We start from the raw sequence: 15,554 nt of genomic DNA on the forward strand, positions 1-15,554 counted from the left end.
CAATTTTTTCTTTGGATCTTTGTTCTTTGGTCTTGCAGCAATTTGAGTTGAAATGTGCAGACATTTGTTTGGTATTTATGAATGAGGCACAGGAAAGGAGAGGAGGGGAAAGTTTGTTCTGGGCTTTGTGTTATTGGCACTTGGAGAAGGAGAATGGTTTTTGTCATCGGTTGAGTTTCTAATGAAAGATTAAAGGTAAACAAGGCATTGGGGATTGGTCATTTCGATTTGATGTCATTTTTAGTTACACGCAGAGAAAAAATAACTTACAATTTTAATATTTTGTTAGACTGTGATTTATGCAGTTAGGCCATTGCAAAAGGTAAGTGTTTTATATAAAATTTTTACATTATTGGGTAATTATTTGATTCAAATATACATATTTGATGTGGAAAAAAAAATAAAAACTATCTTAAAATTAGTTGTATTTATTTTTCTATATTTAAAAAGTATACAAAGAATAATATTTGCATACTTTATATATTATTGATATATTTTTTTTACATTTGTTAATGTATGTCTATTTAGACTTAAATTTTTATATATTGTTAGTTATTACATTTGTGTGCACTAGCCAGAAAAAGTTGTTCAAATATAGTTCTGTATCTTTTTAACCTGACATGTTTCTCTGACTATAGCCCCAAAAAGGTTTTGCAAAGGCAAGCTGTCACTTAAGTAATCTTACAAAATGCTTTGTCTTATATTAATGTCATTTTTCAAAGTTTGAGAAAAGACTCGCAAAAGTCGTCTAACCAGCACTATAATTCAATGCATAAATTGCGCACCAAAAAGCAAACACATCGACAAATATTTCATTGTACTCGTTTTCCTCGGAAAACCCTTATTCGTAGCCATTTTAGAGCTCTGCAAAATACACATAACACACAGATACACATAAAATATATCTTGTGTTATTTCTGGAGGCTTCTTCTGCTGCTCTGCTTCCCAGGCCAAATCCTTCCACCCAACTAAAAAAAATCGTTTTAAAATGTTCTTAGAAGCAGCCATCCTCCTGCTGCTGCCAGGAATAAGAATAGCACGAGGCGAGAAAACCAATCAAAGGCTTGTGTCCTCTTTAGCATTTGCTGCCATGCCAAAAGGTATACAACACTCAAAGGGGGCTCCGGGTTGGTGTGGTGGGGGCATAAAAAGTAGAGCCAAAAGGCAGGAAACAAAAACTCGGCGACTCACTCAAGCATTTTATTAAATTGCCACCTTCCGTTTGTTGTTACATTGAGACGACGACGACGACTCCACTGACTGTCTTTTTCTATAACCATTTTTTCAATTTCCCGCACCCTCCCCTCAATCTTCCACCCATCAGGCGGTAAACCAACATTGGAAAGTATGGAAAAAATAAATATTTCTGTCTCTATTATATGGCTTCTGCTCTTGGCCCACTAACAACTTTTTTTCCGCAGATTTTGTTTTTTTTTCAGAGGTTAAAGTGCCAAATCACGAAACAAGCAGCAACATTTTTCTCCTTCTTGTTTTGAATCTAGGAAATTGAATGGCAATTTCTGCTGTGCTGGGGGTATACTCCTCTCGTGTCTATAATGCGGCAAATGTTGGATCGAGTCCAACTTAAAATTTGCATTGAATTTTTAGTTTTAGGCGCAATGCGGGCGGCGGTAGTGGCAAAAAAGGCTTATCTGAAATTGAAAATGGGCAAACACCCTCGACACACAAATGCACTTAGAGGAAACACATACACTAAAGACACACCCACTTTTAATGAGAGCAAAGATAGACTATGCAGATACCCTACAAAGTTTATGGAAAGCATTTCATTTAATGTGAGTTAAAGTATGGGAAAAGTCTTACAAAAATTTCACAAAGCCAAAAAATACTACAAAATTGCACAACACTTTCCGCTACTATTTGGCATTTATTTTGCAGTTTAAACAATTCACTTTTAACGCAATTTCGAGCACTATTTTCCGCTATAATTTCTTACCATTTTCCGCTTATAAGCCACACCCCTTTTTAGCCCCTATGGAAAACTATCATTTCCATCATTAGCAAACCCCAAAAAAATTAGGGAAAAAAACAACCAAAACATTAGTAAAGCAAACACTCATGCTCCATGGACACAAAGAGACAGAACACAGAGAGAGAGCGAGAGAGAGAGAGAGAGAGAATTATTAAGCATACCATGTTGTACAAGGGTAATTACATACAGCTCCTAGATGCAGGGGCTAACGCGATAACCAGAGCCGGAAGAGCTGCAGGAAGAAAGAGAGAGAGAGCTAAAAGTGTGTGGGTGGCTTTGTGGAGGGGTTTATATTATTCCTCACTTGGTAGGAAGCCCCGCGCAATGTCAGAGAAACTTTTTCCACACGACTCGTTCTTTTTTTTACAACTTGTTAGCAATAAACGCCGCTAGAGGTCGCCCAATTCAAAATGGCATTCCCGCGCTCTCTACGCTAAGCGCGCTTTCTGAGCCTCCCCCTCGCTCGCACTCTCTCCCTCTCACTCTCTCTCTCTCTCTCTCTCTCTCTCTCTCTGTGTGTGGGTTAAAAGTCAACATTTTTGTGGTCACTTAAGCAGATTAATATCATGGGTATAATTAAAAGAAGCAAAACGCAAAGCGTGGGCAACGTGGAGCTTCCTGTCCTGGCTGCAAAAATTAACATAAATTACAAACATTTTCGGCAACATTTTTTTTGTGTTAAACATTTTTCTGGCACACATAATTGATGGTTTTTAATTAACTGCCAAGTGACCGACAACTGACAGCGACAGAAAGTTCCAGCACAAATGGGTTTCAGGGTGAGGGCATGACAGAGAGACACCGAACGACCCAAAGAATGAATGCAAAAGTTACGCGAAAATTCCGTTTTTCGCTTTAAAAACTCCCTTTTTCATACCTTCCAACAGTGTGGAACCCCTTTTGATACTCTCTCTCTCCTTTTCCCCTTTTTTGGGCCTATAAAACTGTCAAATACTATTGCCCGCTTTAAGGCATGCCACGTTTTTTTCACGCACTCAAGCTCGGTCGGTGATCGGTCATTTTCCGTCACACTTTCGCTGTGAGTCTCCTTTGTTTGCATATTCTTTAGGAATTTTTAAAACACGAAATTGGGAAATTAACCAACGAAAAGAGTTACAGATATGAGAATATTATAAATATTTTTTCATTTTAAATTTATAATTATAATTATATGTATTATTATATTATTTAAAAAACACTTCCGAAGCTCAAGTTTCCACCCAAATAAATTAAAATCTATTTCAAAAATATTTTCAAACACCATTTTTTCTCACATAGGAAATCAATTTTCAGAATACTTTCTCTTTGGGGCATGTGTCCATGCAACTGTAGCCGCCAATTTTATATTTGGTTCTGTGCCACAGAGCACATGCAAGGAAATATTTCTCACGCCTCGCTGGTCGCTTTGTGTCATGCGTTTTGTTGATTTGTTGGCGCTGCCCAATTATGTTTTCGGTGCCGGTATACTTTTAGTTACCCGCAGAAAGTGCGTCAATGGCACACCCGCAATTGGTTAAATTCTTTAGCAATAAACAAAAAACAACTTACCATTGCGATTCTCACTATCGGCGGGCTTCATTTGAATAGGATGATACATCTGTAATGAAAAAAGAGGTGATAAATTAGTGTGAAATATATGAATAAAATACGAAAAAAGATATGTTAGAAATATGTGCGGTTTTCAATTTTATCTAAAGTTATTTTTAAACAGCAAAAAATGCCGTACGATATAGCACGAGTTAGTTTTGCGGACCTTTACTCTTGTGGCTATTCCATGGCTGTAAACGTGCTGCAGAGAGCCAGAAAGAGGCCAGAGAGAGAGAGCAGCCATCCAAGATCAGAGATCACAAATTATAGCCCCAAACATTGTCTCCTGAAATTGCGAAAAATCCTCTTATGGTTCCACGTAAAGGCCAGGCACTCTGCACAGCTCTCAAAGCCAACCACTTTCTCTTGTTAAAATCCAACGTATCGCACCTCCCAATTTACCATTTTAATCACATTTGAAATATTAGAGCGCAGTATGCTACGGCCCAAAAAGAAAGGAGGGTCGAAGGCCGCGATTAATTTACAAAGCTTTAGCCTGAAATGCAGTCGCCAAAAACTAACACTGCAGTTGAAGGGGAAGAGGGTTGGACACCCTTCACTTAAGCTGGATAATGAATGGAATGCGGGCAACGGGCAAAAGGAGCAGCCCCTCCTTATCGTCATAGAGAAGCAACTACACAAAGCCTCTGCCTAAATCCTTGACAAAAGCCAAACACATTTATTCAGCGGTCGCTAAAAAGGAACTAAGAAGAGGACGTGGCAAAGGAAGAAGGAGAAATGGGGTTGGGTCCACCGGAAAAATCCTAAAATATGCGTTGGACTTTGCAGCGTGTTTTAAATGTAATTTTTCGTACACACACACAGAATGCTTCTAATTAAAACGAGCTTTAAGCTCGTCCGCTTACACCATGCCGCGCTCCGTTTTTCCCGCAGACCAACACAACGAATGGGCACGAGGCCAGCAGCTGCAAATTTGCTACACAGAGAGAAAATTAAGTCGAACCATGCACCAAATTTTTTACCGAAGTAAGGAATCCCAGCTCTAGATAAAATACATAATTATTACAAAATATTTCCAATGCACAATTAAATCATTATACATAATTTTCCCAGTGTAGCTGGAGCCTCGTGACTATGCGGACTCTAAACCCTCTCACGATGTGGAGTGGAGCCGTCACGTGTTCAGCTCTAGGACTAGTAGCAGGACCTACCGCGAGGCTAATGGCGCGTGATTTATTGGCAACAGGCGGCGGCGGCGAAGAACGGCAGAACGACTACGACGACAGTCTACGGTAGAAGGCAATGTCCTTGTGCTTCCCTTTCTCGGTGTGTACTGGTACCTGGACTCTGGCCGTAAATAATACACGCAACGCGACTTGTTACAAATTGCAGTAGGTCCAAGTCAACCTAGGGTTCGGGTTCGGGTTGCTCTCTTCTCCTCTCTACAAGGCCTTCGTTCAATTTGCTTCTTCCCCTTCCTGCCTCTGCCGCTGCCTCTTTCCTGCTCATGCTACTTTCCCCTACTTCATCATTTCTTCTCATTTTGCCAATTTATTTATATGCAGGAAGTAGCAATTACCAGTCAAACACAGGCGGCGGCATGGCATACACACCCACCTATCGGTGGGAGGACTCCTCTCCTACTTCTGCTTCTCTTTTTTTCACAGTGTCAACTGATTTTGTGGTTGACTGTTTTTGGCTTTCCACCTTCTAATTGGTTAAAATATAGCCGAGAACTGTTTTCTATTGGGGCAATTATCGGTTTGCCTGGCACTGGCAAAAGGATTGGGAAATTGGGAAATGCAGGAATTTTCGATATTAGATATTTTATCGATGGAAATGTGAGGAAGTGAAAAGGATATAATGGCTTAAGCAATACATTTTGATAATAAAGGGGATTGAATGATTTCGAGGTGGATAAAAGTGATTTTAAATATTCAATAAAATTATTGGGTTATCTGTAACTGATTTATGATTGATAGATTTACCAAAATATAATTTCGTAATTTATTTGTAATTTATTTATTTGTTTTTTATGTAAAAAATGTCTGAATACATATTTTTTTGATAAATTTACATAAAATTAACAAATTTCCAATCAATCAATACCTGAGAATAATTCCTATTCACTCATAATTCTCAAATGTAGCTTAAGTTTACCAACACCTGAAAATGGCACAAACTTGTTACAACCTCTTCTCCCTTTCCGCTAGTCAATTTTTTGTATGCCCTTTTATTCAATAGAAAATTTTACCAATCAACATGAATAACCAAAAACATTTTCCCCGATAACAATCGCAAATTGTGCAGGAAAATTACAAGCCAGCGTCGAAGCCTGTCAACCCGTCCAACGGAAAAGGAGGCAACGAGAAACGGCAACCACAATCAAATGCAGCACGCACATGTCCCTGTCCCTGTTATCCTTCCGTTGCGTTTGCCCCGCCAGCGGCTGCTTCAAATGCTTCGACTTGTTGTACTCTACATGTAAATGTATTATGATTTTTATAGGAATTTTGTAAGGCAGGAAGGGAATTATATTTGTAACATGGCATTTAATATTCCGAAAATGTATTTAATAGTTTATTAGAACATTAACTAAATACGTTGAAAATTCCAGCAGAATAGCGGCAAAAATACGATATAAAAATGTATAAAAATACATCAAATCTGATCTTAGAATAAATCCAGAAAGAATACCAGAAAATTTTACAAAATTTATAGAAAATACTAAAAGATTGTTCATACAAAAGAAACAAAATAGAAAAATTTCAGATATCAGGCGCTTGCAAGAGTATTCAAACATTCGATGTGACTCTTCCTTTTTTTTGGTTCCCCTATATGTCCCGTTTCTTTTCACGCTAGCAATTTTCTAAAATAAATATCGCAGCTGCGGCAGCAGCGAAGCGCGGTAGAGGCTACGAGCTACGAGTAATGCAAATTATGTCAGTCGTCGGTCGTGGTCTGGGTCTTTCTTCCTCTGAAGCCGATAGCGTGATGACATAAGCATTGTTCCTAGGAGGACCCTTGCTTCCTCCCTGCTGCTGCTTCTAGCCAACACATGGCTTTCAAATAATAATAATATTCAATGGTTATTTGATGGCGCTACAGAAAAAGGAGAACACCAAAGAAGCGAGTGAGAGAAAAAAAAGCGCAACATTGCCAAATGTCGCTTGCTTTCGCTGACGTGGCGCCCTATCTCTCACACGCTTCCCTCGTTCTCCGTCGCTCTTTGTGCTCTTTCCCTCCCTTTCCCTATGCTACGTTTCCTTCACGTTTCTTTTTATTCGCTGACAACTCTTCAGAGCTTTGTTGCCGCTGCTGCTGCTGCTCCAAAGTGCAAATTGACATTTTTGTGCCTGTGGTTTGCTCTCTTCGCTTTTTGCCAACCAAAACAGAATTGAATGAAAAGCACCGCTCGTTGCACCGAAGCATGCATGGCCTTTCCCTTAGGATTGACATTCGCTTTAAAACGTTTTAAGTATTCCTTTGATTCTCAGTTGAAAGGCTAAAACTTGGTAAGATTCTGTGAAGTTACAAAATCTCATAAGACCTGAAATCTGAATCTGAATACAATTTCTATGATTATCATCTATAATATTGTCCAATTTCCAAAAGATTTCAAACATAAATTTACATGAAAAAATTACTTTGGGCCTTTGCCATTTTTTAGGCCTCTACTCATAGCCTTCATTACTCTGTGCTCTACAACAAACCACTCGAAGATAGTTCTTAATACTTAAAAAAAACCACAAATTTAAACTCTCTCCCTGGCAGGAAGGGTATCCCAAAAGATAAACTTTTGGTACGTGTCTTCTTGTGCTAACAATTTTCGGTTCTTTTTTCTTCTTCTTTTCGCTCCATTTTTTTTCGTACGTTCTTTCGTTGTCTTCTCTCATTTTTAAGCTGCCACAAGATACAAGGCTAAACTTTTGAAATTACTTGCATTTTATAGGCAACTGTGCAGTGCGGACAAAAACAGAAACCGAAAAAAGACAAAGAAAAACCGAAACTATATTGAGAAAGGAGAATAATAACGAATATTTTGTGCTGCGAGATTTTTTTTCCGCTCCCCCCTTTTGGTATGCATTTTTATTTTATTTTTCTGTTGTTGTTGGTATGTTTTTTTGGGATCTTTTTTTAATGCGGTGTCATGGCTCTGTCTGTCCAAACGCCAGTCAATCTGTCAGTCAGAGAGTCAGTTAGCCATAATGAAGGAGGCGGCAGCAGCAGGACACTAGGAATCACGATGATGATGGAGGTGAAATGATGCTGCTGCTATGCCTTTCCCTCACTGTCAGTCATTTCCTCACTCTGCCGCTCTATTTCCCTCACTCTAGCTCCCTCTTTGCCTTTTTGTCCTGTCAGCCGCTTGATGGCATTTAATGATAAGTTTATAGATTTTTTTCCTGTTTCGGTCACATCAGCTGAAATTCCAATTAGAGGTAAAAGAAAGCAAATAACATTGCCCCAATCCTAATGATGTAATTCTGTATGAAAAGAGCCAAGTGAAGGCTGCTCCAATCATGGATTAGAACTTACCCCAGCGAGTGTCTTCACATTATGCAAAGCATCCTGCGCCTTCAGTGCGGCTCGTCTCGTAAAGAATGTCACAAAACAGCAACCTGGAAAATAGCGTAAAGAAAATTGTACAAGATTAGCATAAGGGCTAAATTTAAGTTTATTTTGTAACCCCCCACAATAGGTGGCAAAGAGAAATTATGAAAATTATTGTTATTAGAAAAGTAAGGCCGAGGAAGGGGAAGAAACAAGGGCAGCCGAAAAAGGAAGTGCGAAAGAGGCAGGAAACGGCGTATTTGGATGCCAAAAGTGTGCCCAAGGAAACAATGGGCGTGGAAGCATGGCGTGAGGGGGGAGATGTGGAGCGTGGGTGGGCGTATATGTGGCAACAACATGACAGCCTTGCCACTAAATTAAACATTATGGGCACAACCCAACCAAATGTGTCGCATTGAAGGAGGGCGAAACCCCTTTTGCTGCTACCAAAAATAAGCTCAAAAGGGGTTGAAAGTGGTTCACATGGGCGGGTGCGAGTAAAGGGGTAGACAGGAAATGGGAAAGGGAGTAAAGGTTGAGTGCTAGTAAAGGTGTTGGAATTTACGCAATAGTAAAGTCTGGCAGGGCAGGGCAGGCATATTAAGTGATACTTAAAGCCAAACATTAGCGCGCACAAATGTTCATGTCTCCGCGCCCTGCTACCCCACTAGTCACATTTCGTGAATAGTTTCCATTTAGCCTAGAACTCCCCCATGAAACCTCCCCAACTCCCCATGAAAATATGTGAATATTGTATTTAGGTGGGCAACAAAATCTAAAGTTTATTGATGTTGTCTTATGCAGCTTGGGACAAACTAAATAAATATTTGCTGAATTGGATTTATAATTATTCATTTTCTTTATTTTTATTAGTTTATTTTTCTTAATGTTTAGTTAATTTTGTTTTATAAATAAATCGCCTCTAAAAACGCAGCACAGAATGAAACAAAATATGAACACAAATGCTGTTTTTCTCAAGAAAGCTCTTACTCTATGATCCTAGGTTCCCGTTGTACATTTTTTAGCACTTGAAGTGCTTTTTAGTATATGGCTAATGTTCATTCCCTAAATACAAATACACAATCTCAAAAATCTAAAATTCTTGGGGTGTTTCCAAATTCAGAGATTCTACTGTAATACCAAAGACAATATAATAATTATTGGTAATACCATTATAATATCCCAAACAAATCAACATTTTTCAGTAAGGGTATGTCACTTTTTGAACTCTAACCAAAATTCTACAACTCTCTCTCCTATGGAATTTCATTGCAGTTTGACCAAACAAATATCTGAAATGTTTTAAAGGTTGTATTTTTTATGTGGCGAAAATTCTCTACTCGGTTTGTTTATTTTTTTCGTGTGTGCCAAATCTGTGGCCAAGGCTCACACACACACACACACACGAAGAGGCTTTGGTTAAAATCCATTTCCGGCTCATGCACACATCCCTCGCTTGTAGCCCCCTGTCCCCCTCATTCCCTTTACCACTATGAGGCCTACCTCAACCTATGTGACGGCTGCGGCGGCATCGGCGGCAGCGGCTACAACAAAACTTAATGCAGGGAAGGTGCCGGGGGGAGGGACTGCGGCCTGCCTGTGCCTGGCAATAGTTGCATAATGCAATTACCCATGAGCGTCCGTCCACGGGTTGGAGCGTATCGTATCGTATCGGCGGTATTTAGTGGTAGTGGTACAGAAGGTTCGGACGGGGGTCCTTCTCTTACTGAGGCGTAAAGCTCATTCGGCCGTTCAGCCGGGGGTGTTACTCTCCCTCTCCTAAAACCTCTCTCACGCAGCAGGTAATTCAATCTGTCGCTGGGTTTTTAAAAGCGGCAATGCAACATTTTCCTGCATTTTTCACATATTTGCAAATATTTTCATTTCTCCTTTTTGGTTGCTCTTTTTACAGAGAGGGGGAGCGGGAGAGAGGTTAGGGCTGGCAGGCAGCGACCCCGGCACATCCGATGTGTGCGAGTGAATTATGGGCTCCAGGGACCACTCCCCCCACAACACTTACTCTCTCTCTCTCACTCCCTCACTCCCCCCCCCACCAACCCTTTATCTGTCTATTTTTCTTGCCTTTATTTGCCGCCCAAAGGTATCTTAAAGTTGGCCATGCAAATGTATTTGGATTCACCCAAATTGGCTGCCAGAACACTAAAAGTCCATTAAATGCTTGATAACATTCGCTGCGAACATTCCGTGATTCAGTGGATGGCAGTAATTAGATTGCAATTAATTTAAATTGATTGAGTTATCGAATTGAATGCCATATTTACATCGACATATATAAAACTATTAGGCAAAAAAAAAACAGGAAGAATTGGTGAAAACATAAGGGAATTTCTGCTGTTTTTTAATGTACTATTTAATTTTAAACAGAAGCTGCAGCAAATTTTATATTTCTATTTAAGAGTGTAAAAATGTCTGAACAATAAATCACAACAATTATTTTAAGAGTGTACAAATTTCGGAAAAATACAGTACAAATTTATTTTAGGAGAGCAAAAATAAAGCAAAATAAAGCAAAGAAAAATTGTGTATGGTACAATTTTATTTTAAACAGATGCTGCGGAAAACAATTAAATCGGAAAGTTTCGGGAAAACACAATACAAATGTATTTAGGAGAGTAAAATAGTCTGAAAAATAAAGCACAAAAATTCAACGACTTTAAAGCGCTTCTCTTGCTTTGTTGTTAAAAAAATTGTGTAGATCTTTTACACAATTTTAATGGTCATTAAATATGGTTTACTCTAGGAAAAAGTTTCGAAACGCTTTAAACCACTTAAATTATACAATCCACAATTCTATTTGACATAATCAACAAGAAATTACAGCTGGACAGAGCCAGCATAAAAAAGTATCAAATTTCCTTGAAGCTACACAAAGGAAGTTGGAAGAAAATGAAAGAGAAAGATATATAAAGAAAAATAAAACTTTACTTGAATTTCAATTCACAGGAATGGAGATTAAATATCACTTAAAATTAAACTGGTCTTAAATGTAACAAATGGAAGGAAAATCGAAACCATTTGAAATGCAATAAAACATAGTCAGAGAGCGAACGGAAACGGGAGGGGAGAAGGTAGATAAGGAAAAGTAAGCGAGCGATAACGAAGGAGTGGGAGGACTGCATCAAAACAACTCTTAAAACGAAGAGAGAGCGAGCGAGAGCGAGAAATCTCACACAATTCCCATTATGTGCATGTCAGCTGCAGTAAGAATCAAACCCAAGCCACACACACACACACCCAAGACACACACCAACAGACACACACTGTCGACCCAAAGAGAACAATGCGATAAGGAAGGGAAGGAAAGGAGGAGAGTCAAAACTAAAAGAAAAAGCACAGAAAAAAAGGAAGGATGTAGAGTAGGAGCAGTAGGGGGAGTAGGGAACATCGATGGATAGACAACGAGTAAAGCTGAAAACGACTCCCAGTCACGTTTTTGGGACAAAAAGAACTTAATCCCAAGAGTGGGTAGCGAAGATGAAATCGAGAGCCACCAGACAAGACGTGCCAAAGTCCACCAAAAAGGATACACTAAACACAAGCACACATACACATATATACTATACATATAAAGGATATATGTACATATATGTATGTCTGTATCCCGTGGACACACGTTGCACCGCCGGACACGAGTGCTGTCGAAGCAGCGAAACGAATTAATCGAAGTTAAATAAATCAATGTCCTTAAAACTTATCGCCACACACACAAATACACATACACAGAGATTTACGGAGTGGAATAGACGAGAAAGAGCAAGAATAGTAGCAGATCGAATGGATTTTACGTACAAAAAGTATGGCTTGAATCACAAATGGTTGCATTCATTGTATGGTGGGGGTAAGACACTGCCACTAACTAAAACAAACATCAGTTACACCAATCCAACTTAGTTCATGGCAGAACAATTATTGAACTTTATATTAACGATAGTTTGAAGTAACTGAAGTTGCAACCACATCGAATAATAGTTACAGATATTTAAGTTCAAAGAGTCAAACGACAACATCTTCAAAATTTGTTGAATTTTCTTTACTTTTATTTCATTACAGTTTCGAGTCTATTTTTTTTTTAATTTTGACTTATGGTTTATTAAAAAGTAAATGAGGGCCAAAAGCCTCAGAGAATGCGCCTGTCGTTTCTTTTATTCTTTCCATACCTATAGCTTGAGATATTTCCATCTAAAGTCTGTTAGTCCTATTACTTCTAAAATTAAACCCTCTCCAACTGGTCTCCTAGCATCTTTTACACATCTCTTTTATCTCCCATCTCTAACTGGCTAACAGGTAAGGAGCCTCCTTTACATGTAGACCGTGACAAATGTTTAGCAATGCCTCAGTGGCAACCAAAAGTCATGACCAAATCCAATTTCCAACCAAAAAAATATTCAGCAGAAACGTTTCGAAAATTTCCCTTGCATTTGAAATTGAAATTCACTTTTTCCATAGCAGAGTCGAAAAATGGGTGCTGGAGAGGGAAGGAGGGCTAGAATAAAATTAAGTGAAATTTTATGCATTTTTCACGCCCAGTGCAGCAGCTAAATAAAAATGTCAAGAGCACAAAGTTCCACAGAAAAAGAAAGAGAGAGACAGAGAGCAAACGGAAGAGGTGAGTTAGGCAGGCAGGCAGCCGATGAAGATAAGTGCGTTTCTGCTAGTGGTGCTAGGACGGACATTGGACAGTTGGTCTTAGAGTTGAAGAAAGAAAAGCTTTACGAAATGAAGTTCTAAAGAGAGAGAGACCCAAAAGATAACGAAAAATGGAAGGAAGCTGCCCACTTTTATACCACACACCCCCCACTCATTTAACCTCTATTTCCATACCACTCTCTCACACTTTCCCCCTTTCTCACTGTCTATCTGTGTGAATTATATTATTTCTTCTTCGTCCCTGCCTCTTCTGCAGTTGTCAACTTTTCTGGTTTGGTCAGCGAGTTAGTTTTTTATATGTCGGACGCCATAAATCACGGCACGGGGGAAAAAATAGAGGGACGGGCCTTTGGTTCAGTGGGTGTGGCCCTGTTAATGCGGATCCGTGACATATGGTCGTGTTCGGGTTTTGGGCTCTGTTCTGCAGGGTTTAGGATTTTCTCAATTGAATATGGGATGAGGGATGCTGCTTTGCTTGAGGACAGAAAATGAAAAATTTGCTGTATACATTCTTCTTATCGGTGAAACTAATCCAAGTGCTTATTTGTAAATCTGTAATTTATTGAGTAAGTATTGAGTAAGAAAATGTTCTTGATACTAAGCCAAATTGGTATGTTTTAATTAAATTTAAAAATTTTTTTATATGTTCAATTCTGAAAAGAAAGTTGTCTTATTAAAAAAATTACACACAAGTTAATTAACTGAGTGAATTATAAATTATGTAGACTATAAAAATAATTTAATTCAAATAATTTTACGAAAATAAACACATATCCTCTTTAAGAGAAAAATTAATTTTAAAAAATCCTGCAAATCCTTTGAAGCACTCCTATTTTTTACGCTCTTAAAACTCCACTTCCCCCCAAAAATACTTTACCTCAAACATTTCTCCAAACCGCATGGTTGCAAGCGTGTCTTAATTTCACTTTGAACTTAATTCTTAAGACATCTGTAACTAGCATTTCGGTAGGTGAAATCTTAATTTTTGCACCACAAAGTTGACTTTGCTTTTTGTTGCCCGCAAAATCAGCAGAAAACTTGACACAGAAATTTTATGACAACCTACGAAACCAGAGCCCACAAACATTTTACGGCGGTGAAGGAGGCAACTCACTTTTAAAGCCACCAAACAGCTTCCATCTCTCTTACACTCACTCGCTCTCGTTACCTCACTCTCTATATCTACTTAGTTCTCTTTTACCCACTCTGCAGCTCGGTCTCTTTCACTCCCTCAATATCGAATTAAATGTTACACCCCTCGCCGGGTTTTATCCGGTTTCACCTGAACAATCTGAAATGGAAACCGCAAGAAAGGATCCTTCTCGCTACGCTTGATGGCTGCCTAGCACCCTTCTACCACTTTGGTGAATTGCTCCCTTTAGTCACACCCCTTTGGCGTACTCCATCTCCTCTCTGCAGCCCTCTCTGTCCCACACTCATCATCATCAGCCCTGTTTCTATCGCCGACCGCAAGCGCTAATAAATTATGACCCCAAGCGCTTAACCTTGTGCCGCTCTAGTGCCCCAAGCCCCATGGCCCAAGCCTCTTCCCCATATCCCTTTTAAATTTCCTACCCCTCTCGCTCTCTCACACTCGCTGCTTCACACTTCTCACCTTTATCAGCAGGCCGCAGAGGAACACAGAAAACCATAAACCGCAATACACACAACAACATAGAGAATCCAGGAGACCAGAACCAGAACCAGTAATAGGTACCAGCAGGAGTATATTTCGAGGACCACCAAGAACTGCCCTCCGCTAACAAAATTTAGTGCCAAAAAAGGAAAAACAATTTCTGTTTGGGGCGGCAGAGAAGCATTAGCCCAGAAATACTTTTGCCGAAACGAAAAGGAAAATTTTTTGGTTGTACTCCTTGTTTTGCATTTTGGTTTCAGTTATTTACGACTTTCTGGTTCAAAAGTCAACCATCGCACTTAAATGTGTCATTTTGCATTTTGTTTGGTTAAGGGAAAGGGAACAAAAAGAGCGAGAGAGGTATAGAGGAAGATAAAGGGAGAGAGAGGGAGAACGAGATAGTTCCAAGCAACAGACATTTTGGACCATGTCTCAGGATATGGATGGAGAGGTCAATCCTTTATAGCCAAAAACACAAAACTGGGTTACATTTTTACCATTTAAATGGAAATGTTGTTAGCAGGAAGTTTTTGTAGGCTAAACAGAGAAAAAAAACGAAAAACAACTGGAAAAAAATGCATCATGCAAGAGAAGGAAATATTGTACCCAAAAAGGCGCAAGAGGCAAAAAATGGCAGCAAAAAAATGTTGTCAACGGAAACGGAGAAAGCGCTGTAAGCATATTAATGCACAAAATGATGAGCTAGAAAGATACCCTGGGGTATGCCAAGGATCAACATTCTTGTTAAAAAATTATTTGATACAAAAATATTTTAATATAACAAATAAATTTTCTGAAGCATTAGAATAATAAATAAAGTTACAAACATTTCTGATTTACTATACAAAATTAATTTGATCAAGCATTATCACTTTTCGCATCGATTTATCTATCGTTATTTATCCCTTAAATTAATTTTTCGATTAAAATTAAAAATATGTAAACCCACTCTTTGGCTTTCATTTACTAAAGTCTAATATGCCCAAAGATCACCACCCAACCTCCATGTTACCAAAAGAAAACCAAAGGAATATTCCGTTAGCCTTATATTTTTTTGGGTCACTGTGTGTGGGCGTGTACGTACGCCTACTTTTCGCTTTTGCGCTGACATAAATAATAACTTTGAAATGCAATTTGTGTCGATTTTCTGTTTGT

At 38.9% G+C, this 15,554-nt stretch overlaps 1 protein-coding gene across 2 annotated transcripts in view; it reads right to left on the reverse strand.

The window, feature by feature from the left end:
• LOC117902669 (CUGBP Elav-like family member 2) overlaps positions 1-15,554 on the reverse strand; it is a 90,394-nt gene that overhangs the window by 32,367 nt on the left and 42,473 nt on the right. For both annotated transcript variants that reach the window (XM_034814199.1, XM_034814201.1), the window contains exons 3-4: positions 8,081-8,163; positions 3,542-3,590 (exon numbers count right to left, since the gene is read on the reverse strand). In XM_034814199.1, the coding sequence (XP_034670090.1) occupies positions 3,542-3,590; positions 8,081-8,163 (132 nt within the window). The remainder of the gene's footprint in view (positions 1-3,541; positions 3,591-8,080; positions 8,164-15,554) is intronic.

The sequence above is a fragment of the Drosophila subobscura genome, chromosome U (genome assembly GCF_008121235.1).
Source record: "Drosophila subobscura isolate 14011-0131.10 chromosome U, UCBerk_Dsub_1.0, whole genome shotgun sequence".
NCBI lineage: Eukaryota > Metazoa > Arthropoda > Insecta > Diptera > Drosophilidae > Drosophila > Drosophila subobscura.